The sequence below is a fragment of the Haliotis rubra genome, unplaced genomic scaffold, assembly GCF_003918875.1.
Source record: "Haliotis rubra isolate DU_JTF1 unplaced genomic scaffold, ASM391887v1 Scf240, whole genome shotgun sequence".
Classification (NCBI taxonomy): Eukaryota; Metazoa; Mollusca; class Gastropoda; order Lepetellida; family Haliotidae; genus Haliotis; species Haliotis rubra.
In genome coordinates, this window is record NW_025766448.1 from 446,611 (window position 1) to 461,081 (window position 14,471).

Below are 14,471 nucleotides of genomic sequence, written 5' to 3' on the forward strand. Positions count from 1 at the left end.
CTTGACTGGGAATGGCGAGGGTCTTGTCTCATAGTTTCAACTAATAGTTTCTTTTGCACAGACTCAGTGATTTACAACCATGTTATAACTATAGTACTGTCGGAAATAGAAAAAAAACTGTATTTTCTCATTTATCTCTACAATTTATGTAGTTGATATGTGAAAGTGTGAAATATCTGTTAAACTGAGTTCGGCCTAACTACAGTCTCATTGGTAGAGAGATAGGAAACGGAGAAAAAGGACTTTACTGAGGGGAAATTAGTGCAGAAATGAGCAATGCGGTTTTTTCTAAGTCCAAAAAGACGTATTTGGAACCGACCATGGCTTTATTGAAATTAGTGTGCGACGATATTGTATTACAAGGGACACTTTTTAAATGCCCAATTTGAAATTAGACGTAGATTCATTATAAACGATAGCTGACGTAAAAAATAATAACTTTTATGCCGAAACTATTAAGGATGTAGCTACCACGCAGTCTCACTGTCACTATAAAAAGAAACAGATAGGAGGGGTCGCCTCAAAAACAAAACCTGGGGTCGGGCTTGGGGATAGAGATATCAGCTAAGATAAGATAATCCTTTAGGGCAATTATACTGGGGAGGTATACGGCACGTCATAACAATTTACAAATAATATCCAGTCCTGTCGATCTTCGGGTGGTCATGCCACCTATATACTACGATGCGTTTCTATGGTTTTCGGGTATCATACTCTCTTACATATCTCAACATAAACTTTATGAAAGAAAGACACGTAAGATGTTAATCAGTAGATGAGACATAGTCAAAACACATGGACAAAGCACAAAATATCTTTGAGATGACCCCTTGTGCCTGTAGGCAGCACGTGCATTTCATGCCAGGTGAGTCGACGGTCCGTCGTCATACCTGGCTGAGCGACCTAATTGCCATCTATAGTCTGATCTATTGTTTTAAGCAGCTATTCGTATTTTTTCTAAGTTTTGCCCGATTTTACGAGTAAACATGCTTTTCTGGATATCGTATTACGCATCCCACTGAACGCCCAGTTAGGCCGAAGTGGGTTATTTCGACATATGCTATTTGCAATTGTGTAAATTTTAGGGATACAGATTAACAGCCTCAAAACAGTTTTTTTCTATTTCCGACAGTACTATAGAATATACAGCTGATTGTGGTCTTTGACAACGAGGGGCGGTTGGGTAGCCTAGTGGTTAAAGCGTTCGATTGTCACGCCGCAGACCCGGTTTCGATTCCCCACATGGGTACGATGTGTGAAGCCCATCTCTGGTGTATTGCTGGAATATTGCTGAAAGAGGCGTAAAAACTAAACTCACTCACTCATTTTTGAACGAAACAAACCGTTCCTCCAGAGATATTTTCCTAACGGTGTTACGTGATAGCCTCGTCGCTAAGTGGCTGAAATAATACCGATGCCACAATACATTTTAACTCCCCTAATCACTGTGCTGAAGCTATGTCAATCCATATTGTCTTTATTACAGGTACGCCAGCAAGTCTAATCGTGGGACCATCATTCTTGGAATAGCAGACATTCAACCCGATGGTAATGTCCGTTATGTTCGTGGCTGGGTTCAGGCTTAACATTATCTGCAAATTCAAGCATACCGCCAGATATCAATATTAGTTGGGTGGAAGCTTGTGCCAGACAGCAGTGGTTTAGAATCAAATATTCGCCATGATCAATATTTCCCATTTCTGGTGTCTCCCGCCGTGATGTTGCTGGAAAATTGTTATTGCGGCGTAAAACACCACTCAGTCACTTACTCTATCACCCTGCAGTATAACAAGAAGTACAATTATGTTAAGAATCACAGTATGCGACGCCCAGACGATCAAACTACAGTCCTTTTGAGACAAAATGATACCGATGAATTGCAATCTAACACAAAAACAAATAGACATAAAAGAATCAAACCAACGCGGAGTGCAATATAAACAACAGACCAACTCTAGAAAAAAATTGCAGAATTTTTGTTATAAACATAAAAACGTTGTTTAAGAAACTGTCATCATTTATTTGTGCGTTTTCCAAGTGTTTTTACAAGGGCGCAGTGGCAAACTAAAGGAACAGCGCCAAAAGCTAAATGCATGTGCATTAGTGACGTCAGAGACATGATGTGATTACCGCTGAGTGACAAAGTGAGAGAAAATGATAGTCCATAATTTACAAAGTCTATGATTTCTTCAAGGATGAAAATGACAGGGGGTGACCCAAGTATGCAATAACTATGTACATACAGCGCACTGCCTCAAAAGTTTGTTTGAGGACCCGTTAACGCACGTGCATCTCGCTTTTCGCGCTGTTCCTTTAGTTGCCAATGTGCCCTTGTAACAAACTGGGAAAACGCTTAAATAAATTATGACAGTTTCTTAAACAACTTTTTTATTTTTGTGACACAAATTCTGCAGTTTTTTTCTAGAGTTGGTCTGTTGTTTTATTGCAGTCCGCGTTGGTTTGATTCTTTTTATGTCGATTTGGTTTTGTGTTAGATTGCAATTCAAGGGTATCATTTTGTCTCAAACGGACTGTCGTGATCCTCTGTCCGGCAGGCACTGAGCGGCGGGGTAGCCTAATGGTTAAAGCGTCCGCTCGTCACGCTTTTGACCTGGTTTCAATACCCCACATGGGTACAATGTGTGAAAGCCATTTCCGGTGTCCCCCCGCCGTGATGTTGCTGTCATATTGCTAAAAGCGGCGTGAAACCCAATTCACTCACTCACTCATAACAGATGGCTTTGTTACGGAGCGGCGATTTTGGCATATTGACAGTCCAGGCAAGCTTGATTAAAATCTTTCAGACAACTAAATAGTCTGATTATAAATTTGTATTAATGTAAATGAATTTGACAGTTGGTGAAATGTCGCAGTAAGACAGATTAAAGACAAGCATGTGTGCGAGACAGAGCCCAGTTTGATTCTGACACTCTGTTTCAGTTGACTTACGACTGCATGGGATTGACGAGGTGCTAGTGGGGCCTTTGACGAAGTCCATAGTGAGACAGAAGTACATGAAATGGACGTCCGTGCAGACCGTGCATGGTGAGACGCCTGGCGTGCACTGTACGCGCACGCACGTGTTCGGAACGCTAGTGACAGACGAACTCTGCACCTGGGCGGTTCATGGATAGCTTAATTCTACAGTAAAGGTTGACACTGTCAACCCGTGTGTGCTTTCACACTTGTTGAAATTATACGCGTAGAGCCGGAAGAGCTCGGGTAGGCTGCGCGTTTAAACGTCAGCTGGTCGTGACGTACCGTTCAACTTCCAATGTGGTGTAGATTGGCCCGATAAGTCTATTAAACTTTTAGGAATTTAGCAAGATATCATTGCCTACTAGTTATAATCGGACACTTACATTGAATATAGGCTATTATTATACCTTATCTTTGTAGGAAAAATGTGAAATGGTATTATTAGTAGTGGTGGTCCGATTAATTGAAATAATCGAAGATTGGTCGTAGTGACTAAACGACCAAGCAATCGATCATGTTTTCTCATAATCGAACACAAACAATTCTGGAACACTTGTTTTCATTAACAATATTTTTCACATGGTTGGTTTTGTCTGTTATATTTCGTAAGCACTAGAAGCTCGTTTCAAGTCATGATTGAATTTATCTTAAAGATTCCAAGAAATTTATGTTCCTAACATACTAGTCATCCTTTAAAGATATGAAATTTTGCCAAAAAACCCCAAAAGAACTACATGTGTTTTTTTTTTATTTCATAAATGACGCTAACCAATTATTTTCGATGATTGATCGGTAGTAATGAACCAATCATCAATTATGAGATTTTAACCAATTCCCAACACTAATTATTAGTAATATGTTTTTCCACTTTTCATGTATGTTACACTGCCATTAATTTTGAAGTTTTCTTCATTAGGTCCGAATTAAGAATTCATTTTTAATTTATATTTTTATTATTACAGTGGGTGGGGATGGGGATCGTTATACCTGTTAACATCAGAAGTGCGTGTGGATCGTACTTTAGGTAAGCGTTTGCTGGTCACACTGACTCCCGGTTTCAATCATCTCTATGGCCGTGATATTGCTGGAATATTGCTAAAAGCGGCGTAAAACCATACTTACTCACTCACTCATCTTGGTCGGTGGGGTAGCCTAGTGGTTAAAGCGTTCGCTCGTCACGCCGAAGGCCCGGGTTCGATTCCCCACATAGGCACAATGTGTGAAACCCATTGCTGGAACCTTGCCAAAAGCAGCGTATAAAACCCAATTCACTCACTCACTCAATCACCTCTGAGGAAACAACACGTGAAGGGCTTTCTTTTCAAATGAAGCTGTGTTAAAACTTACTTTTATCGTTTGGAGACGTTAGGATGGTTTGTACTTTCACGAAAAGAGCACATAATTGGTCCAACGGTCGAAGGTGTGTCCTTCAACTATATAGATTCTGCCCGATTCATCGATGACGCTGGGGGATATTTTGAGCCTAGTATACATATGATGGCTTTTGGTACCCATCGGATAGGAACCTCTAGTAGATATAGATGTTTGCGAAGCGTGTGGTTCTCTAGCCCTCGCGGTCACATGCATGTGGCCACGTCGTCAAAGGCACTGCGCTGTGCAGAATTGCGTCCCATGTCACACCAGGGACCTATGGTTATGGGATCGAATACGGTTCGCACAGATTGTTGGTTTCTTAGCACCATTCCCGTGCTCGTGGGTTCCACTTTGGCTTTCTACTATATTAAGATTATATGTCGTGGTATGTCTAAAATGCTGGGGCGGTGGGGTAGCCTAATGGTTAAGGTGTTCACTCGTCACGCCGAAGACCCGGTTCGATTCCCCACATGGGCACAATGTGTGAAGCCCGTTTCTGGTGTCCCCCGCCGTGATATTGCTGGAATATTGCTAACAGCGGCGTAAACTAAAGTCATTCACTCACTAAAATGCTGTGGTGTTAAACCATGGAGTGTAATGCATCTAGTGTTCAATATTCAGTCGTTGGAGGCATCAAAGTCTCTTTGTGATGTTGGTTATGGGTCGAACTGAGCTAGACCATCGTGAAAAACCCTCTCTTCCTTCACCCTGCGTATTGCTGTGTCATATGATGGTGCAGCCATCCCCTGAGACAGTAGGCATCCTTTCTTTGATATTCTAGCTAAAACAATAAATGACTGCGTTTGACCCTCTTTTACCTCATTTCTATGCTTAGCCTTAGGAGTTGAGGCGCCTGACTGAAAAGGACTCTAGCATATGTCAATACTAATCTGTGTGGCTCAACAACAGTGTAAATATGCCGGATTCAACCTTTCTTACACACTTTGTATATCTGAAATATTTAAAGATTCTTTAAACGAAGGATGAGAACTATTTTTATGGATATACAACTTCTTTATTCTGTATAGGCCGAAACGAATACGGATGCTATCAAAATGCGCTTGTTCACACGTATTTCATACGTGACGAGACCCGTGAAGATCCGATTTAGAATTGATCTTCAGCAACCCATGGTTGTAAGAGGTGTCTGCCGGGATCGGGTGGTCAGGCTCGCTGACTTGGTTGACACGTCATCGTATCCCAATTGCGTAGATCGATGCTTATGCTGTTGATTGATTAGTACAGACTCGATTATTTACAGACCACTGGAATATTGCTCAGTGCGGCGTTAAACAACAACCAACCAATCATACGTGACGATCTACCCGAAGTAAATTCTGGGATAGATTATGTGTCCGGCAACATACGCTGGTCGGCGTGGTCAGGCTTAGTGAGTTGGTTGATGGCATATTATGGTAACCCGACGGCGTGGATTGTTGCTCTCATCATTGATCAATGGATTGTCTAGTCCAGTTTGAATTATTTACAGACCGCTTGAATTTGTGGCATTAAACGACAAAGAAACCATGATACGTCTATACGAGAAAGCAGATTTGTGTCCCATACAATTGCCTGGATCCGCTGTTTTGTGGCTTCGAAACCAACATGAACGCAAATGACGACTCTTGGTTTCTCAGTTTGTTTAATTTTTTAACGCCGTAGAAACGTACGTACTATTTCATCAAAATTGTATCTTAAAACGTCGGCGTTACAGTACGAGGCGACTAAATGGATCGGGTTTCCTTGCCAGTGGTCCCTACTTGTCCGGGGCGGTGGGATAGTCTTGTGTTTAAGGCGTTCGCTCGTCACGACGAAGACCGGGGTTCAATTCCCCACATGGGTACAATGCGTGAAGCCCATTTCTGGTGTCCCCAGCCGTTATATTGCTGGAATATTGCTAAAAGCGGCGTTAAGCCCAACTCACTCACACTTACCTGTGCTCTTGCCCCAAAAGCGTGGGTCGTCACTCACAACATTAGTTACTTTGTATGTGGCCAGGTTGCATCATATTGTTTGAGTTGATAAGAGACGTTTCTAAACGAACAAAACCGAAGTTTGATGAAAAATGGTTTTGCCTACCCCAAACCAATACGGATGCTATCAAGATACCCCTGTTCACACGTGTTTCATAACCGGTCTCAGTTACGTGAGTAAATATAAGGTACACGTCAACGATCCCCAACCAATCGTACTTGCGCGTTATAGCTCTTGATTGCCCTTGGATAGTACATGTACCCACGAGGTGGCTAAACAGAAATGGTTGTCGGCTCAATGACCTAGCAGTTGCTAGCATGTCATACAGTACTCTGATGGCGTGGCATGTTACTCATTATATCAGTCACTGGTTTGTCTGGTCCACGAATATTTACATTCTGTCGTCATATAGCTGGTATAGTGCGGCGTTAAACAACAAAAAGTTGCCTTTATTATGCGGAGATACTACTGATCAATAGAATATAATTATTTTGAAGCAGGCTGGGTTTATCTGACAGATGTTTATATCGAGTTACGGTTTTTACCCTCTTACATCAAGAAGCTTGTATGGCACCATGATGGCCATAATAGAGTCGCTTCTCGACTTCTGAAAAATATGAAATTTATACACAGGTAAATATATATATATATTTTGTATACAATGTTCTAATATTTCTATCTTCCGGAAATAGTCGGTCTTGATATCTCACGTGCAACAGAGGACAAATAAGCATCGACAGTATAAAACGATTAACATGAACAAACTTATAATTCAGGAACCACGTGTACTGGACTGTCTGGTCAAGACTCGATTATTTACAGACCACCGACACGTAGCTGAAACTTTGCTGAGTGTGGTGTTCAACAACAAACATTTTGAATATCACTAAATGTTGGCTTGTCTTGTAATGGTGATACAAAACATCCATTTGCTCCTTTGCTTCAGTGGACGACCCGAATTTGTTGACACCGGAGTGTCCCAAGACCCCGACCACGCCCTCTTCTGCCTGCAGCGACACCGTTACCTCAAACCTGAAGTATGTGCATGCCGGGTGCACCACGTGAAGGGATGTGGGACTTTTCTAAGTCGCAAGATTAACAAAACACTAATATCTTCCAAAAGCAGGGCAGTGGGGTAGCCTAGTGGTTAAAGCGTTCGATCGTCACGCTGAAAACCCGGATTCCATTCCCCACATGGGTACACTGTGTGGAGCCCTTTTCTGGTGTTCCCCGCCTTGATATTGTTCGAATATTGCTGAAAGCGGCGTAAAACTGAACTCACTCACTCACTACAATTAAAAACGAAAACATTTTTCGCTGAATGCCACCTATGATGTGTATACATTTCCAGTGCGAGCCAAGACCTGAATTTGTCGACGACGCCGGAGCCACATGCCACAGCACAGTCTTCCTCTGGGAGTGAGATGTCCAGTAACCTTCCCAGTGTGACGACCAACGCCACGCCCACCTCCAAACACGGGTCTCCCGGCAACCCCAGTACCGTCCTTTCGTCGCTCAGGTACTTGGTGACGTGTTATCATATGGGGAAAAGATAATTTGGTAGGCACACTATAACAAAACATTAAGTCCCAGAAATACATTGTTATACATTGTTTATGTTTAAAGAATATTAAAACCAAAAAAAAGAACCTTGTAAATCTTTACAGTAGAGAGAGTAGACTAGCCCAAGTATTTTTGAGTCATACTTTTTTCAGTTTGTACGTTTGGGCCAGGGAGAGAGACTAACTATTTGTAAAGCCATATATGATCATATATTCGATTGGAAATAGAACCTGTTACCGTTGTCAAACCGTAAACTGGTAGTAAATATCAAACACAAACTCATCTTTTCTGAGACTCTGTCATGCGATTACCAAGAAGCCTCTCTGCTCTTATGTGTCATTTTTCGTTCTCTCTTTTCACCACACCAGGATGTTTTGTCATGAAAAAAATAGGATTCTTTAATACACGTATTTGCAGGAATTTCAACTTGCAGTCTGTCACCTATCAGCCCCGTCCCGCACGTCCGACAATGGCGTCATCTGCTGATCACACCACGAAGGAGAAATTACGCAGGTATGCATACATTAGTGTCCATGGCAAAATAGTGCACGCTGCAAAACGATGTCTTGTCAGGAGCCTTCCTTTGTTTATAACACACCTGAACATTTGTCCTGTTTGTTTTCACTCGGAAAAGATATCCTGCTATTCAGCACCATACCTGTTAGAGGTGTGACGATGCAGAAATATCACGATACAATATGTATCGCGATATCTTGAAACGATACGATTCGATTCGATGCATATTACGGTATGCTTTCTTTAGTTATTTTCTTAAAAAATTATATTTTAATAGCAAGAAATTTTAACATAACCTTCAATATCTAATGAAAATTAACAATTTTCAGGTCAACGATACATATCACGATATGAATAAAACGTATCGATATATACTCACCAACATTGAAAACGCACCACTTACAAAAGTTTAGATTACTAAAAGCACCTGTAAGGAATTTATATTTTTTAGTGGATAATAACAGATTGACGACTGACAAAAACAACAACACAGAAAAAACCGTCATTCATTTAATTGTTCCACAGTCAGAAAGGATCAAACACACGTGGGGTCAAATCGAAAAGTCAATATCACGTGTAACCGCCATTTGCATTGGCACATGCAGTGCAACGCCTTCTCATTGAGTCAATAAGCCTCCGAATAGAGTTCTGGAGGATGGCATTCCACTTCTGCAGTAGTGTAGCCTCAAATTCCCGGATGTTTCGCATATGTTGTCGCCGCGAAAGACATTGATCAATTTCGTCACACAAGTGCTCAATGGGGGATACATCTGGCGGTAGTACTGACCAATGAATTCCCTGGATGTGTTGCAGCATGGAAAGTTAGCTGTGTGTGCCCGTGCGTTGTCCTGTTGAAAAGTATGGACATCTTGGTAGTGATTGCAGAATGATACGACGTGATTCTGAAGATTCTGGTCACGGTAGTAAAGGGTATTAACTCTCCCTTGACAGACATGAAGGCAGTCCTGTGATTGTAACTTATTCCACCCCAGACCATGGCACTCCCACCACCCCAACGGTCTGTCTGAACTACACACTCATCAAACCGTTCACCACGTCTACGCCAAACACGTAATCGGCCGTCAGCATTACGTAGATGAAGACGTGACTCGTCAGTGACTACCATACCATGCCATTGTTGTAACCTTCATTGAACATGCCTGTTAACCCATTGTATACGCTCATTACGGTGTTTGTCGGTCAGATTTGGTCCAACGTAAGGACGTCGAGCATGGAGCCCTGTAACATGTAGACGGCGTCGCAGGGTGTCAGCGCTGACGACCCCACGTCGACCTTGAACTAGTGCAGCAGTCCTGGCAGTCGGCAGTATTCGATCACGGATATGGTCAAGGTCAATATGGCGATCCTGACGGGGCGTCGTGACACGTTGTTGCCAAGGTCGTGGAGGGTCACGGGTGTTGCCTGTCTGCTGACGTCGTCTATGAAGCCTAACGATGGTGGAGTGGCCAAGTCCAAGTTGTCGAGCAATATCCCTGCTGCTGGTGCCAACCTGAATCACGCCTAGTGCACGTTCTTTTCGTGAGGTGGTAACCTCGGCATCTCTGTCCTCGTTTCACAATCGTTAGTGAAGCTATGAGAATCGTTTCTCATACACCTGCTTTTAATGTCGCAGTCAGAATGATTTCAGAATGAAATCCGCGCTTTTTTCATGGCGTGGCTGCATGTTGATGCGTTTTGGAATTATGACTCATACGGTAAACAGGAATTTGTTTCTAAAGCATTTTTTCAACTAGACACGCCCTTCGACTTCATGTTAGTGATATTCGTTGATCACTGGCATGCTGAAATCCATCTTGATGAAAATTTGGACAATTTTAGACTGGTGCGTTTCCAATGTTGGTGAGTATATTTATCGTCAGATAAAGTATCACGATTATCGATACTACGATATATTGTCACAGCTCTAATACCTGTGCAGGTAATTAGGTAATTGTTGCTGTCAGTGAACAGCGACACCTAGGGCTACTCCACTCGTTAAGCTTTAACAGTTGAAACATACTCATCAAAGTTTGATAGGGATAATCAGATATACTTTTCTATATAAATATACAGTTGAATATTTTGAGAATCGTATTTGTGTATAGTGATAAATAAAAGGCATCCCTACCAAATTTGGAGTATTACGCTGAGAGAAGAACGTGCTGATTATTATTGCATTGTTGAATGTCTGTGATTACACAGGGTATGTATGGCGACGCAATTCGCCCTTTCCATCATTTGAGCACATAAAAAAAAAAATGTGGTTTCGAATTCTTGTTTTCTAGCGTTGCCAGCTGGTAGGTTTCAGAAGGTGTTAAACCTCTAACACCTGCATCACTTTGAGCTTTCCCCCATCGTCATGTTGCCTCTGACACAACAGGAATACTCGTCAGAGCGGCCTAAAACTGAAATCACTAATATGATCAATTGCAAGCTCTCAAAAGATGCCTTCATAAATTCGATTCTTTGTGTAGCATGGCACTGATACTCTGCTGTTGTGTTGTCATTACTGACAGGGAGCGGTGGGGTAGCCTAGCGGTTAAAGCGTCCGCCCGTCAAGCTGAAGACCGGGTTCCATTCACCACATGGGTACAATGTGTGATGCCCTTTTGTGGTGTCTCCCGCCGTGATATTGCTGGAATAATGCTAAAAGCGGCGTAAAACCATACTCACTCACTCAGTACTGACACAGATTGTTCAAAACAGCCTTAAAGCAGATAACTCCGTTTTCCCTCCTAAATCAGGAATCAGCCAAATACCTATAGGTTCTATTCCCACATTTGTACAAGCTGCGAAGCCCTCTCTCTCTTCTCTTCCCGGGAATGACATAACTAGAATATTGTTTAGCGGCGTGAAACCATACTAACTCACTCACTATGTCGTCTAGAGAGAGGATCAAGGACAGCTGCGACCAGCTGCGGGTCCTCCTACCCTACATCAGGGGCAGGAAGACGGACATGGCATCCATATTGGAAATGACCGTTGACTATCTGAAGATAGTCAATGCTGCTATACCGGCAGATTTTCAGAACCAGGTATGTTCTTGTTTTTGTGCGAAAAATTCATGAGAATTTAAAAGGGAAAATTCCAGATCTAGCAGAAGGAACACCTCAACTGAAATAGAAAGGTTACAAACTATTGTCATGAACTAGAAAACAGTGTATCCAAGCTGATACATTTAGTTGACATGAAAATCTGTAGTAAGAGAATTCAGTTAAAAAAAACAACAAACAAGAAAGAAATGTTATACAATTACCATTTAGTTGTTTTTCAAACTAGGTTTACAAATTAGTTCGTTGAAGTTACTGCAAGGTAATTACAGCAACATTACAAGTAAAGTAACGGGACAAAATTTTGAAAGGGATACAAAAGCATGTTGGTTCGATTCCCCACGTGGACACAATGTGTGAAGCCAATTAATTTCTTGTGTCCCCCGTCCTAATATGGCTGCTTATTGAAAAAGGGGCTCACTGGGGCATGTCATGAGGGTTGTTTTGTTTTTTCTCGTCACTGTATTGTTCTATCAACCACCTGATTGTGGAGAATCGCTTATTTACAACACGCCGTCATATGGCTGGAATGTTAGTGACTGGTGCCTATACAAAAACTCCTTTCACCTGGGATTGTCCATGCTTATGGTTTCAGGTCATAACGCTCATGAGTAAGGGTGCTGTACTGCCCAAGATAAAAACCGATGGAGGACGGGGTTCGACGAGACGGTCAGGTAGGAGAGAGCCGGACCCCCCAGAATCTCCATCCACCACTCGAGTATCTTCAACCATGGACGCCAGGTACGTGTTGTCCATGCCGCAAGGGGCAGTTTTGTGAACTGTATATGTTATACGTTATATGACGCTTCTCATCCACATGTAGACTAACGCTCTGTGTGCGTGCGTGTATGTTTATTTATTGAGGGCTTTAGTATTGCTGGGAGGGTTAGGCAGAGGGAAAAGGATGAGGTTCAGGGACTGTGAGACAGACTGTCACACCGGACTCACGCCTGAATCCAGCCGCGAATTGAAATCACTTATTGACCTTGATTATGTTGTGTTTGTATATTTAAACATTATGGAAATGTAGTTGTTTCAATTGTTTTACAACTTTTGTCCGTAGTATTTTTCCATGTGCATAAAACAATGAATTTCTGACAGTATTTGTATCAATATTGTAAGTGTTACAACATATCCGGGTAATCTGGAACGCCGACGCCCCTGTACAAACTACTCTGCACCCCACCCCTTTCAATAATGCTGTATCTGAGCTTGTCCAACAAAAACTGAATACTGTTCCAACCCGCCTCTGTTTAACTTCAGGGGGGAAATATGACCACGCTTTACTGTTTTCATACCGAAGCTTGTGAACACGTGCTAAGTGATAATATGGAAAAATAAACAAATAAAACACTTTAAAGAATGTCACCATTTTAGTATTTGTAGAAAAACGATACATAGGCAGGCAAGAGAATTGAAAATTAATATATTTGTTTTGTGTGAACGAAGTCATGTAATATTCGTTGCTTTATTCCAGACTTTACATGTTTGTGTTTGCAGTGGTCGAAGTGAAAGTAACAATATGGCCTCTGGTTCGAGCATGTTTGACATGGGCATACCACATAGTCACAGCCCAATGTCCACTCCCACTAGGGGTTCGCAGGCGCAGATGACGATGGCAGGAGGCAAGAGAGGTAACTCTTCGTGAAAGTATTGATGTACCATAAAAACATGTAGCAACATCACGATCTGACACCAGAGTGCGCTGATCTGCACAACCCGCTCATTCGATGACAAGAAGGTTAACTGCTCGTGTGCCTGTCCTTTACACTGACGGATATAGTAACAGCATAAGGGCACGTGCACAGCCCAACATAACCACAGTCTTCTGTCCATTATACTTCGGGAGTAGCAAGCAACAAGTCGAGGTGCGTTGAGAGATACTGCCGAACTTTCATCGCAAACGCGCTATCTATGAATACTCCCCACAGTGACTGAGAAACGGATACAGACACAGCGAAGTTGTATGATGGGTGCGATTGTGGTGCAAATACAGAATCTGATAAAACATGTCATCATACCTTCGTTCAATACTACGCCGACGCGAGGCTCTCCGGCACAAAATGAATCTGGTTCAAGAAATGGTATCATGAATACCATTTTCCAATTGTGATCAACTCGTGGTTTTCCAGTCCAAGTCGAATAGCGATCAGGTTACGGAAAGAGACGAACGGTGACGAATGTACCATTTCCGTTATTTTCGAATGGCGACTACATATTTCGATAGACCTAGTGGAACCATGGACAGCAGTCATCCCATTGTGTCACTTTTGTCTGTGGTCATTTCTCCATTCCAAACGTGGAATACAGCAATATATTTGGTCAGTTATTATATACCGGACATGACACCCATACAGCGTACAGCTAGCGGTGAGCAATAAGGCTGAAAGGTATCGGAGTTCGACGCTCGGAGCTAAGGATTGTTGACAAACGAAGTGTCAACGCGGATTCTTTCTTGCACGGAGAACGTGTATTGTCCCCATAAATGGTGATCACATATTTTATTAGTGAATATCTAGCTATTGCAGTTAGCCTTATCTGTCACTATAAAACCTTAACACACTTACTCCATGTCGTGTTTTGGTAAATTATATACATGTACTCAATTGTTTAAAAAGGTCAGACGGGCCTCTTGTTCTTACGAAACTGACTATGATCCATTGTGAATCACTGTGTTTCTACATCCAAGATACCCCCTTGTTTGTTCGTTTTATTTCCCCTTTGTCCTTTATTTTACTCGATTAGTAAATGTCTCCCACATTCGCCACCTCAGGCTCACCTGACATGTCATGCTGACAGAAGATTTTGTTTGAGATGATCTTCCGGAACCCACTTACGGGATCGGGTGATCAGACTCGCCGACTTGTTGATGCATGCCATCGAGTTGCGTAGATGTATGCTCATGTCACTAGACCGTCTAATCAAGTGTCTATTATTAACAACCAATCGTTATATAGTTGTGGTATTGCTGGTTGTCGCGTTAAACAGCAAACATGCCGATACACCATAATATAA

At 42.2% G+C, this 14,471-nt stretch overlaps 1 protein-coding gene across 3 annotated transcripts in view; it reads left to right on the forward strand.

The window, feature by feature from the left end:
• Positions 1-14,471, forward strand: part of LOC124278707 — a 33,146-nt gene that overhangs the window by 16,258 nt on the left and 2,417 nt on the right. For all 3 annotated transcript variants that reach the window (XM_046714480.1, XM_046714479.1, XM_046714481.1), the window contains 8 exons: positions 1,487-1,548; positions 2,941-3,045; positions 7,274-7,364; positions 7,679-7,846; positions 8,308-8,403; positions 11,294-11,441; positions 12,052-12,197; positions 12,957-13,090. In XM_046714480.1, the coding sequence (XP_046570436.1) occupies positions 1,487-1,548; positions 2,941-3,045; positions 7,274-7,364; positions 7,679-7,846; positions 8,308-8,403; positions 11,294-11,441; positions 12,052-12,197; positions 12,957-13,090 (950 nt within the window). The remainder of the gene's footprint in view (positions 1-1,486; positions 1,549-2,940; positions 3,046-7,273; positions 7,365-7,678; positions 7,847-8,307; positions 8,404-11,293; positions 11,442-12,051; positions 12,198-12,956; positions 13,091-14,471) is intronic.